The 14314-nt window shown below is 44.0% G+C and overlaps 1 protein-coding gene across 1 annotated transcript in view; it reads left to right on the top strand.

The window, feature by feature from the left end:
* LOC124555921 (serine protease filzig) overlaps positions 1-12238 on the top strand; it is a 161611-nt gene extending 149373 nt beyond the window's left edge. Inside the window, exons 7-8 of the mRNA XM_047129976.1 lie at positions 3689-3843; positions 10901-12238. Of these exons, the coding sequence (XP_046985932.1) occupies positions 3689-3843; positions 10901-11065 (320 nt within the window). The 3' untranslated portion in view covers positions 11066-12238. The remainder of the gene's footprint in view (positions 1-3688; positions 3844-10900) is intronic.
* The last annotated feature ends 2076 nt before the right edge of the window (positions 12239-14314 follow it).

Raw genomic sequence — 14314 nt, 5'->3', positions numbered from 1 at the left:
AATATCGATGATCAATTTCTGAAATTCTGTTGGTGGAGTTCAGGTTCACACTGTATACAGTGTTGTTACCATCTGATTCATTAATTTCTGCAATACTATGACTTCCTCTACAGGGGATCAGATTTTATGTCACCTTCGTTAAAACAATTCAAAAATTACACCTTAACCTTCTGTTGATGACCAGGTCATTACAAATTGAACAGTCTGATACAGTACAAAGATAGGAAAGGAAATCATTGATGTCTTTTTCAAAGAAACCATACCGGAATTTGCCTTAAACGACTTAGTAAATTAGGAAAAACACAAATTTGAGTGGTCCGGCGAGGATTTCAAACCCACCCCTCCTAAATACTTCACCACCTCGCTAGGTAACAGTGCTAGAATTAACTTGTTACTATGGTGACGCTGGATCAAAACGTCGTTTCCAGATGGAGATAATGTGGGGTCTAATTGTCGTGCTGTCATCCTGTCTCAGGCTTGCCTCGATTCGCCTTTACCATGCCAAGACACTTCCGAACAAGATATTTGAAATTATTTCTGTATTCCCCGTCTGATTCCTTCCCCTTTTTAAGAGAAAACCGAGCCAGTGCTCTGCCAATCACGCCCTCGACTTCGACCGAATTTTACAAGGTAATTGAAATTTTGAAAAAGATAATTTTTCGAATTTATTAATATCTTTGAAAGTCGTTGACGTATTGATCTTTGGGTTACTCCTTGAGAAAATAGTGTGGCACATGATCAAAAAGTCTTCTGATGCGAGGAAGCCGCATTTTAAGAACAACATACTTTTGAAAATGTGCGCCATTTCAGGAAACATTGACAGATGTTAGGCAACATTTCGAGCAGCCGCTCGCCTCAGAACTGCAGGAGGAAACCTACGGGTTCACAGAATTCAAGGCATCGTTCACATTCTGGAACCATGAAAGACATCTGTTTATACGGTAACATGAGTACCTTAATACTTGTATTGCTCAGAAGTTTTCTTCAGACTGCTGAAAAACTTGTCATAAATGAATTTGATGTTCTTGGTGGCCTTGTAAATCCCAGTCAGTACCTAAGTACTACATTAGGCATGACCGAGTGGGGTGGCACAGAGGTTAAGGCACTGGGGAGGACGACGTTTAAAGGCCCCGTCTGGGCACCCAGATTTAGACTGCCACTGGTTTGTCTCATCTGGTTAAGGTAAATTTCAGGATGGGTTGCTTAGAAAAGACGTAGAGGATTTGCTTCCCCCTCATCCTCCAGTCCGAGCAAGTGCTCCGTCACAGATGACCTCGTCGTTGAGGGGACACTTAATCACGATTCATTTTACATTAGAAACGGGACTCGAGAAACCGTAAATCTCAATCAGTACCTGAGTGGAAGGGAGGTGAAGACGTCTTTAGTATGCAGTCCACCTAAAATTGGGTCTCGCAGTGCTACATTAAGTGCGGGAGACGAAGGATGCTTCAGATACTAGTCAGCCATTTTGTCTTACGTCTTCCATGATTCACCTTCATCATGCCAGATTAATTCCTGAACGGCTTTTTCGACTGTGCTACGTGTGATTTCTTCACGACTCTTTGGACAAACCTAGCTAATACTCTTTACCGCCCGAGCATTACACCTTCATCGAGGTTAGACCACCGATGAATTCGTTGCCACTTATACGTCTGCCAAATAACGAAACCTCTCTGAGACAGCGCTGCCTAACATGGTGTAGGAAAACCGTTGGCATTCAAAACAGTTTCCAGTCGTCTCGGAATGAATAAATTCAGGTCCTGTATGGGTTTCAAGGGAATCTAACAGCATTCTTCTTGCAAAATTGTGGCAAGTCAGTTAACGATGATGGGATGGGTAGCAATCACGCTCTTCTCTCTCCAAAGTAGACCACAAAGGCTCAATAATAATGAGAAGTGGTCACTGTGGTGACCAGGGAAGGTGCGACACTTCATCCTCGTACTCACAAAAACAGTACTAGACAACACCAGCTACGCGACAGGGGCCCAGTTGTTTGGAACGCAGAATCACCATTTGGGAACAAACATTCCACCTCATCAGCCAAAATGGTCACGTAAATCTTAGCAGTAATGCGACCTATCAGAGTAACCATGAGACCCATAGACTACCATGGACTGCCGAAGTTGTAAACAGTGTGCAACAAGAATCGTACTACCAAATGACTTTCTTCTATTGCTCCATATTCCAGGTTTTATGGCTTAGGCCTATCGTTTTCCTATTATGGGCATTTGAACCACTGATGAGTGGCTTTCGAATTCCATCTCTCCCTACAGTTACCTACTTATCGAGCTCCCTTCGTGTTGATTTGGTGCTGACAGGGTTCGCGAGACGTTCAGATTTGCAGTAACTTTTGCAGCTGTCGTCCTTTTATATTTCGCCACAAACTTCTTCATTAACCGTCTGTCACTGTCACTCAACACACAGTTTCTTCTGCGTTGTGACTTAACGGATGATGTTTTCCTGCTTCGATAGGGCGCCTTTTGAAACACCGACCACTTCGGCTCCCTTGGTTACGGAAGCAGCCACCATAAGAGCACTAACAATCTGACTGTGTTCCAATTCACTCAGCTCCGACATAACGCACTCTCAACTACACAGAACCCTGTTGTGACCACGACTGACGCTTGCAATGTATTGAGGACATTGCACAGGTACCGTTCATATTCGGTTAAAACAGTGCAATCGACAGGCTTGGCTAGCTCATGCATTCATGGTCAAGCATGCATTTCTCACGGTTTTTCCATGGTTTTGTCCAAACCCTGTAGTCCCCGCCTGCAGATAGGCAACCCAATGAACAGAGTTCCAAAGCGCGCTGCTGTCGCACCTTCCTGGACAATTCGTGTCAGGGACTTTAATCTCTTGCACGACCCGCCAGGGTAGCCGAGAGCGCTAACGCGCTGCTTCCTGGACTCGGGTAGGCCCGCCGGCCCCGGATCGAATCCGCCCGGCGGATTAACGACGACGCCCGATGTGCCGGCCAGCCTGGATGTGGTTTTTAAGCGGTTTTCCACATCCCTCTAGGTGAATACCGGGCTGGTTCCCATGTTCTGCCTCAGTTACACGGCTCGCAGGCATCTGAACACTTTCGCACTATTCCACGGATTACACTCGATGCAGACAGTTGGGATACACTAATTCCATCCCAGGGGGTACAGGGTGGCGGCAGGAAGGGCATCCGGCCACACCTTAAACATTAACATGCCAAATCCGATTAACCATTGCCGACCCTGCGTAACTGCGGGACAAGGCTCAAGCGATAGATAGACTTAAATCTCTTGCACGAACATGTTGACGTTTGCCGGTCACAAACGGTGCTCATATAGATCGCCTGTAATGCGATGCTCTATCAACTGATATGTGTCTTTTTCAGTATTCCTTATGAATAACCCTGTAATTGCTAGCTCTACACTTGGAAACGTGTAGACTCTAACTAAAAATCGTGAATTTAAGTTTCGATGTTAATCTGTATGTAATGTGCTGTGTTCTTCTGGTACTGAACCTGTCCCTACACAGATCTGTCATTGTGATGATGAGTTAGGGTGCGTTGTTTGAAGGGTTTTCGGAGTACGAATGAGATGGTAGAAGACGATGGCGAAGTGTATAACTGTCCATTAGTTAAGAAATACAGAGATTCACAGTAATCATTATTTACTACTATTTTGACCATACTTGTGCGTGTTTTGTTCAGGGGGCGGAGTGCCGAGTGTGCTGCAGGAGGTGCAGGTGCCTGTCATTGAGAACAGCGTCTGCCAGGAGATGTTCCAGACCGCCGGCCACTCCAAAGTCATCCTCAACAGCTTCCTGTGCGCCGGATATGCCAATGGCCAAAAGGACTCCTGCGAGGTAATTACCATACTTTCCTGCATCACAGAAGAATTTTACTTTCACATATCACTACGCAGTTCCGTCAACTTCTTGCCTCTTGTGCTAGTGATGGTGTATTAATGCTTATAAAATAAGTCATAACGTATTTGTCGCTGTACCAAAAAATACACTACTGGCCATTAAAATTGCTACACCACTAAGATGACGTGCTACAGACGCGAAACTTAACCGACAAGAAGAAGATGCTGTGATATGCAAATGACTAGCTTTTCAGAGCATTCACACAAGGTTGGCCCCAGTGGCGACACCTACAACGTGCTGACATGACGAAAGTTTCCAACCGATTTCTCATACACAAAAAGCAGTTGACCGGCGTTGCCTGGTGAAACGTTGTTGTGATGCCTCGTGTAAGGAGGAGAAATGCGTGCCATCACGTTTCCGACTTTGATAAAGGTCGGATTGTAGCCTATCGCGATTGCGGTTTATCGTATCGCGACATTGCTGCTCGCGTTGGTCGAGATCCAATGACTGTTAGCAGAATATGGATTCGGTGGGTTCAGGAGGGTAATACGGAACGCCGTGCTGGATCCCAACGGCCTCGTATCACTAGCAGTGGAGATGACAGGCATCTTATCCGCATGGCTGTAACGGATCGTGCAGCCACGTCTCGATCCCTGAGCCAACAGATGGGGACGTTTGCAAGACAACAACCATCATCTGCACGAACAGTTCGACAACGTTTGCAGCAGCATGGACTATCAGCTCGGAGACCATGGCTGCGGTTACCCTTGAAGCTGCATCACAGACAGGAGCGCCTGCGATGGTGTACTCAACGACGAACCTGGGTGCACGAATGGCAAAACGTCATTTTTTCGGATGAATCCGGGTTCTGTTCACAGCATCGTGATGGTCGCATCCGTGTTTGGCGACATCGCGGTGAACGCACATTGGAAGCGTGTATTCGTCATTGCCATACTGGCGTATCACGCGGCGTGATGGTATGGGTGCCATTGGTTACGCATCTCGGACACCTCTTGTTCGCATTGACGGCACCTTGAACAGTGGACGTTACATCTGAGACGTGTTACGACCCGTGGCTCTACCCTTCATTCGATACCTGCGAAACCGCATGTTGCAGGTCCTGTACGGGCCTTTCTGGATACAGAAAATGTTCGATTGCTGCCCTGGCCAGCACATTCTCCAGCTCTCTCACCAATTGAAAACGTCAGGTCAATGGTGGCCGAGCAACTGGCTCGTCACAATACGCCAGTCACTACTCTTGATGAACTGTGGTATCGTGTTGAAGGTACCTGTACACGCCATCCAAGCTCTGTTGAACTCAATGCCCAGGCGTCTCAAGGCCGTTATTACGGCCAGAGGTGGTTGTTCTGGGTACTGATTTCTCAGGATCTATTCACCTAAATTGCGTGAAAATGTAATCACATGTCATTCTAGTATAATATATTTGTCCAATGAATACCCGTTTATTATCTGCATTTCTTCTTGGTGTAGCAATTTTAATGGCCAGTAGTGTATTTAAGGCTGATCTTCAAATATTACCAGATGAAAATTTATCTGTTCCAAAATCAAAGTGGTCATCTACCTGAAGACAGAATTTGAAGAACACATTTCTCTGCTGGACAGAAGGTTCTGTTGGAAATGGTATACTTTAGTCTTGATCTGATGTGTGAAGCCACTGGCCAACCAATTTATAATACGATTTGGTCGAACTGCAAAACATTGGATGTGTGGTGTGAGAGCCACCCACGTGACATTCACACATATTGTTGACTTCCGTGTCGTGTCTGAAACGGTCTTTGTGACCAGTTTAAAAGAATCACTTAAGTCTTAAAAAGTTACTAGAGCCTCTCATGGACAAAACTGAGTTTTGCGCCTCTCACATACTTCCGTTTGGTCCATAAACACCAATGCTTACCCGTCAGTTGATGAAACTGCTGCAGGGTTGGGCTAATACAATTGTCTTCTTCAAGAGACTAATAAAGATGGGGCCACAGTAGTAGTGACAAACGTATGTTACAGACTGAAAAAACACTTTTATTGTATTAATTTAAAACTAATGCGGCGCTGTTACTAATTATGGATATAGTTTCCTTGATATCGAGCAAGTTTATGGTGCAAGGTTCCTAATCACCAGTCGTTACGCTAATGTCCTGGTCTAGACTCCAATCCTCTTCGCACTGTCTCAGGGAGTGAGGGTACGAGACTGTTGATGGTGATCCGTCCGTCAGATGGGAACTTCTAACTCGGGGGTTCTCTTAGTGATATTCGAGAGGAGTACGCTACGTGCTGGTACTGGATTTCATTCTCTCCCTTTTCTCATCGTTATCAAACAACACGAATATAACACTCACGATACAACTCTTGTACATCCGCAAAGGGAAAGACCAACGTACGTGGAGGAAGAATACCCATTCCGATAGGTGGCTGAACCCACACCGTAGGAAATACCAGCCCAAAGTGCCATATGATAAATACATTTTTACATCGAACTATTCTGTTTCACACCGTGAAATCCATAATTATTTGAGGCAAAAAGCACAGCTGTGATGGAACGACCCATTGATCTTCATTCCGTTGTTACTGAAGTCTAGTGATTTGAATATACACTCCTGGAAATGGAAAAAAGAACACATTGACACCGGTGTGTCAGACCCACCATACTTGCTCCGGACACTGCGAGAGGGCTGTACAAGCAATGATCACACGCACGGCACAGCGGACACACCAGGAACCGCGTTGTTGGCCGTCGAATGGCGCTAGCTGCGCAGCATTTGTGCACCGCCGCCGTCAGTGTCAGCCAGTTTGCCGTGGCATACGGAGCTCCATCGCAGTCTTTAACACTGGTAGCATGCCGCGACAGCGTGGACGTGAACCGTATGTGCAGTTGACGGACTTTGAGCGAGGGCGTATAGTGGGCATGCGGGAGGTCGGGTGGACGTACCGCCGAATTGCTCAACACGTGGGGCGTGAGGTCTCCACAGTACATCGATGTTGTCGCCAGTGGTCGGCGGAAGGTGCACGTGCCCGTCGACCTGGGACCGGACCGCAGCGACGCACGGATGCACGCCAAGACCGTAGGATCCTACGCAGTGCCGTAGGGGACCGCACCGCCACTTCCCAGCAAATTAGGGACACTGTTGCTCCTGGGGTATCGGCGAGGACCATTCGCAACCGTCTCCATGAAGCTGGGCTACGGTCCCGCACACCGTTAGGCCGTCTTCCGCTCACGCCCCAACATCGTGCAGCCCGCCTCCGGTGGTGTCGCGACAGGCGTGAATGGAGGGACGAATGGAGACGTGTCGTCTTCAGCGATGAGAGTCGCTTCTGCCTTGGTGCCAATGATGGTCGTATGCGTGTTTGGCGCCGTGCAGGTGAGCGCCACAATCAGGACTGCATACGACCGAGGCACACAGGGCCAACACCCGGCATCATGGTGTGGGGAGCGATCTCCTACACTGGCCGTACACCACTGGTGATCGTCGAGGGGACACTGAATAGTGCACGGTACATCCAAACCGTCATCGAACCCATCGTTCTACCATTCCTAGACCGGCAAGGGAACTTGCTGTTACAACAGGACAATGCACGTCCGCATGTATCCCGTGCCACCCAACGTGCTCTAGAAGGTGTAAGTCAACTACCCTGGCCAGCAAGATCTCCGGATCTGTCCCCCATTGAGCATGTTTGGGACTGGATGAAGCGTCGTCTCACGCGGTCTGCACGTCCAGCACGAACGCTGGTCCAACTGAGGCGCCAGGTGGAAATGGCATGGCAAGCCGTTCCACAGGACTACATCCAGCATCTCTACGATCGTCTCCATGGGAGAATAGGAGCCTGCATTGCTGCGAAAGGTGGATATACACTGTACTAGTGCCGACATTGTGCATGCTCTGTTGCCTGTGTCTATGTGCCTGTGGTTCTGTCAGTGTGATCATGTGATGTATCTGACCCCAGGAATGTGTCAATAAAGTTTCCCCTTCCTGGGACAATGAATTCACGGTGTTCTTATTTCAATTTCCAGGAGTGTATCTTCTAATGGAAGGGTGAACAGTTTCAGAGAGATGGTGTCACCATGGCGGACTCTTTTGCCGATTTGGATCTTACCGGTGACAAGGTATTCATGCACTCTGTCATTGTTGCCTATTGATATATGTATTTCAGGAGCTTTGTATACCTTGAATTAACCCTGGCATTTTGAAGGGCCTTTATGATTGCCCAAATGTCCACGGAGTCCAAATCTTTTCGATAATCCCTAAAGCCCAGATGAATCCTAACGTCATAATCGGTTGTTTTCTTTAAAAGAAGGCGACTAGTCTCGCTGCGATCTTTCCGAAATTCTGCTTGCTCAGCAAGCTGATATAAATCCAGTTCTCTTCTGTGGCGCTTTGTTACAGTTTTAGTTATTTGAAAAGAGGCTAAATCGCAGCTCATCGGGTCACACGACACTCCTCCAGTCTGATACTCTCCCATTTCTGTGTAGTTTGGCCCACTGAAGGCTTGCAGCTTTACGTGCCACTTTGATAAATAGCCCTTTGCGGAATTTTCGATTTCATATATCCGTTGCAGTCTCTTTCCGTCGCAGAGCTCGCTCGGAAACTGGTTAACATGGATCTACGTTACCGAGACAAGCACTTTCTGCCTGGTTTGAAACTAGTTGTCATTGATAAGACGTGACACCCTTCTCTGTTCCCTATCAGTAAGAATCTTTTTATGGAGACTGTTCTTACGCCATGTTACATGACTGCGAGCCATACACTATTCCTTGCAGAGACGTTGGACAGTACACGCCGATACACCAGGAAATCGGGCAACTTCATTCACTGTATGGTCGTGTGCACATCCACAGAGCTCCTTTCTGCCGTTCTGTCAGGTCACTACGTCGAACCATCTAACAACGCCCATCCCCCTCCTCCCCCCCCCCCCTCCCGGCCCATAAGTACAATTTCTTTTTCATGAATTAACGTCAACAGTGGAGAGCCACATCATTGCCTGGTACCATTTTTCTACTACGACATGTGATCAAAAAATACGGTGAATGAATTCCTTTAGGAGCAACTGGCGACTCTACCACCATTTGATGTAATTTCTCTGATATCCTGATGCGTTGAGACAGTGTCAAGTTGGAACACGTCATGATTTATCAGTCAGCGATCAAAGGCGTTACAGTGAGGTTGTGGTTACCGTATCTGTCGCGCGTCATGTATTCCGAACAACGGGTAAACAGCTCTGTTTCAAGTCGCAAGAATGTTTCAAAGAAAGTCATGAAATTGGTGTATGGCGTTAATACTCTAACTTTGAAGACAGTTTAAAAGGGGTAGAGCGATTTAAAAGCGGAAATGGTTAGGTAAAATCTGGACCATTAACCGCAAAAAACCGTGCGAAAAAATGGTAAAAAACCATTTGTTCAAACAGGCGAATAACTATTCAAGGGCTTACCGCAGAACTTAGCATCTCGTACGGGTCCGGGAAAAATTTTTAAGCGATAATTTGCAAATGAGACGTGTGAGAGAAAAATTTGTTCCCAGACTTTTGAGTGATGAATAGAAGGAAAATCGTTTGTCAGTTTGCACGGAGCTGAAGAATCATCTCCATTCAGATTCGGACTTCATGTCCAAAATTGTAGCCGGAGGTGGAACTTGGGTCTATGGTTATGACCCTCAGACGACAATTCAGAGATTCCAGTGGACAATCAGTGAATCTAATTGATCCACAAGCCACGTCAGTTAAAATCTAATATTAAGGTCATGCTCACTGTTATTTTTTCGATATTAAGGGTATAGTGCTACCACAGTTCTTTCCAAGGGGAGCAACTGTAAACGCCGAATTTTTCAAGGGCGTACTGCGAAGTTTGTAAAACGATGTGCGAAGAAAGAGACCAAAAAAATGGGGCAATGGCTTCCTTTTTCATGACGACAACGCGCCGTGCCACACCTCACTTATGATTCGTAGTTTTTTCGCGGTATTCCTGTCTCTCCACATCCGCCTTACCACATTTAGCACCATGCGGTGTTAAGCTATTCCCAAAAATTAAAACCGCGCTTAAAGGAAAACGTTTTGACAACATTCCTGACACTGAGAGAGCCATGACAGAGCAAAAGAAGCCTTCCTGAAATGCTTCCATTATTGGATTCAACTTTTAGCTTTGAGATAAGTAACTTGAAGGTGATTAAATCAAATTCCATCCTAGCCTATTACTTTGCTTCAAATAAATTGTTTACTGTACTTTTTGATCACACCTGGTACCTCTAACGCTCCAAAGCGACCAGTGTGCTCTTTCAAGGTGCTAACTGATACAGGGCGGGGTAAATAAAAGTGGCGTGGAGAACAGAGTTCCAAGGCACAAAGAAAACAAAGGAAGAAAGGAAATACAGTAGTAACTTGAGTATAGCTTACGTTGAAATTGACCACCATTCATCTCTTGACGGTTTTGGGTCCTGGGCAGCAATCTGCTGAAAGCGGATCGAAGCTGGACTCTGGAATTGCTGCATTCTCATCCGGAATGTTCTGTAGCAGTTCTTGAAGACTATGAGGGTTGTTGCGATACACCTTAGACTTGACGGCTCTCCACACAAAGTAATAGTAGACTGACAGATCAGGTTACCTGGGCGGCCAGCTAGGGCTGCGGCCAGATTGACCTCTGCTAACAACTATGCCAGCCTTGAAGATTGTGTAAATGTGCTCCAAGGTTCGTCCGGCTATATGGCCAGATGTTCCATCCTGTTGAAAGTAACTGTAGGTCTTTTCATCCTCTGTTAAATCTGCCACAAATTCACGTCCAGTCGTATCCACTCGTCCAAGCTCCTTTTATTTGCCCCGCCCATGTTTTGTCTGCTGTGCTTAGCACACAGAACTTGGACGTAAGTGAGAAACATTCGAGCAGAAAGAAGATGTACAATCGTTTCAACGTTATCGTTGCTGAGCACGCTCTATGGTACTAGTTCGCAAATCGTCAGAGATTGAGTTTGCTGCGCTCAGAAGCTCCGTTCTATAGGGAGCCCCTTATCTTTGAATGCTCGTGAAGGCGCTTGTCTCAGAGTCTGTTGTATGTGTGCAGGGGGACAGCGGCGGCCCGCTAATGATGGAACGGGACGACGGTCGCTGGGTGCTGGTGGGTACCGTGTCCCACGGTATCAAGTGCGCCTCCCCCTACCTGCCCGGAGTCTACATGCGCACCACCTACTACAAGCCCTGGCTACAGAGCATCACCGGCGTGCAGTGACTCTAACCACGACCCCATTAGTGGTGTCTCGAGGATGGACTTCCTACATAAAGCATCTCACAAGTGCGAAAGTATTGACTGCCATAATCATTTTAAATTAATTTATATTTAACTTATATTTATTACACAGTAAATTATGTGCAGTTACTGTATCAGTAATGAAGCACTTCCCAACAGGAGAAATAGTATCTACTGTACAGTACGTAAAATTCGACATATCAGCAACCAGAAGGTTGCCAGGAGAGCAAAAACAATTGCAAAGGTTGACTAAAATTTCGACTCATGCAGAAGTTTACCGTTTTCAATTCTTATAGGAAAAATGTATCTCGAGCAACTCCATTTTATGTTGTTAGAACAGAAATTTATTCCCAGAAGCTTTCATTTTACTAACAGTGGCTGATCAGGTTTTTCTGGCACATTAATCTACCTGACTCAGTCGACAAGATCTCACATATATATTTCCTACTTCAAAGTGGCACCACACGTGGCCACTTTTAGTATCGTGCAATAATGAATTAATAATTTACTGTGCCTGTAAAAGTTGAAAGTTGAACTGTCTTCTTACCGAGAAGGATCAATGGCATTAGTAATGTAAGACTGAAACACTTAAAACCAAACAACTGTAACAGAAAATTTTAAAAATTGTTCTGTTTTTAGTCGAGAAACATTGTTATAGAAGAGATTTTATTCCACTGCAGTGCTTATCTGAACATTTTACACTCCAACAATATTATTTATTTTGTTTACATTAGAAATATTATAACATATTAACTTTTAAGATATTTGTTACAAAATGAAGAGCAAACGTATTTAACCTGTAAATGTTATTTTCATTTTAGTACCTAAATCATGTGTTAAATACACTATAAGTCTAAGCTACTGTAAATATGAAGTGTTATTGTTATTCATGCGAAAACACATTGCTGGAAATAATGTTTGTTACTGCTGATGACTCCTGTTTGGTAAAAATGATTATATCTGATCGTTTAAACTGTATACAAGTATGCCAGTGAGGAAAGCACATCAGTAATAAAACACACGATTTCTGTTTTGAGAAAAAGGATTATGGATACTTGTCCAAACTGTACACAAATATCTCTGTGAGGAAAGCATGTCACTAATAAAACACACAGCTTCAAAAGCAACATTTATTGATGCATAGCTATTCAGTTTACCACATACCAGAGATAACTGGAGGTATAAATGAAAATAATACAGTTAAATAAATAAAAACAGTTTTCCTTCAAAAATGGAAACTTTTATTTCCTTTCCCCCAGTTCCAATTTTTAAAGAAATTTTTGATTAGTTTAGTATGTTGAATACCTGTCACAAAAATGTGAGTTTAAAACAGACTGCAACTGAGAAATCTACAACTATATCAACACTCCACATTTAATCTCTTGTTCTGCAGATTTCATTTTTTAATGGAGATGCTTGACCAGTGTAACACAGGATTTCCCAAACTGTGTTCCAGCGATCAGTGGTGTGCCATGGGAAGTTAATAAGTACTCTGTGAAAAACTTTAAATAGTATGGCATTTCCTTTTTTTGACGTTTTGACAGTACTAATTATTTTTTATTTTATTATGATTTCTGTGTTATTAGTTAAGATTTGAAATTAAAGTAATCGCTTCATAAAACAAGTATTTCTAATTTTAAAAATATTTATTAACCTTTAATTCAAGTACAGTGGTCCATCAAAGTAACAGAATTCCCAAAGTATTCCATCAGAGGAAAAATTCTGGAACCTCTGGTCTAACATATACTGAACCCACACAAGAGGTAAGTGTGCAGCAGTGAGTAACAAAATAAAAAGATTTACTGGTACAGGAACTATATTACAAAGACAAATACACATGCAGATATTTAAAAAATCATTGAAATGCTGACAGAGTGTCAGTAATGTTTTCCTGTGATAATAAAATTCAAACAACTTCAATTATAGCACACAGTTTCTCAGCATTTCCACACAGAAGAAGGTTACCTAAGGTGTTTTCATCTCATACATTTTCCATCAGAGAGTATTTATTTCGAGTGAGCCTAACAAGGAAATGAAATGTGGATAAACAATAAAGACAGAAGAATGCTGAAGATTATATGGGTATATGAAGTAACTGGTAACTGATAATGAGGTTCTGAATCGAATTGACTGAAAGAAGGCACTGGTTGATAGGACACATCCTGAAGTACTGAGGAATAGCTAAATTCATAATGGATGAAGTGTGGAGCGGGAGGTGAGAATGGGAGGAGGCACCACTGAAGATGTAGAATAGAATAAGCAGGCTCAGATGAGTGTAGGGTACAGTACTGATCCAGTTATTAAAAAGGCTTGCACACGACAGGCTAGCACAGAGAGCAACATCACACCAATCTTTCAACTAATAACTACAATACTCCCCATCAGCAAAAAGAGATCAGGTGAAGCTGCTGGCCACAGAATGCTATCCGACTGTTAGTGATTTCTGTCAAGATAGCTGCTGCTCATTGTTGATACAATTAGCGATCACCAATTTGTTGGGTCCAGTGTAAGCACTAGTTTCTTGACACAGCAGCATACTGTTAAGGTACCTGGAATGGATGTCTTTGCTATTGTGGGAGCTCACAATCAATGCCTAGTTTTTGAACTATAAAGTATGACACTTGGTTTCACTGGGGCTCCTCCAAATAAGTTTCACTGATAATTCTTGCTTAGACAAAAGTAGGATCCATCACAAAACATAATCTGCTGCCATTCTGTATCTCACAATGATTACCAGACAATGTTTCAATGTTTGCTCAGATTCACAGTCACTCATGGAGCCATTAAAATGAGTGTAATTCTTCATGATAAGGACCTTTAGCAGTAGACATACAGAGTGATAGATCTGTGTGATTTAAAGTGGTTTATGTAGACAGTTTCCAGATTAAATTAATCAGTATTTCCCTCTCTGAACTTGTTAAAGCCAACAGGCAAATAATGACCCTGTTGCTGCTTCATTCTGGCTGCAACTCTTTACATTCATATTCTCACACGTCAGTACACAGAAAAATACAGATAAGGAATTCATAATTCACTACAGTTCCTTCATGTGGATTTCAAGTTTTCTAACTACTAAACTAATTAACTTCCTAGCATTGTGTTAAGTACTGCAGTTTACTTTTGCAAAGGTCTCCTGTTCTGATCTTGGTGACTGTCTTACTGTTTTTCTCTGGGTCCACTAAATGATTCAGTGTCCACTCTGACTTATTAGGTCAACCAAGAAGTTGCTTG

Source organism: Schistocerca americana, chromosome X, assembly GCF_021461395.2.
Source record: "Schistocerca americana isolate TAMUIC-IGC-003095 chromosome X, iqSchAmer2.1, whole genome shotgun sequence".
Classification (NCBI taxonomy): Eukaryota; Metazoa; Arthropoda; class Insecta; order Orthoptera; family Acrididae; genus Schistocerca; species Schistocerca americana.
This window is presented reverse-complemented; position numbering and strand designations above follow the sequence as displayed.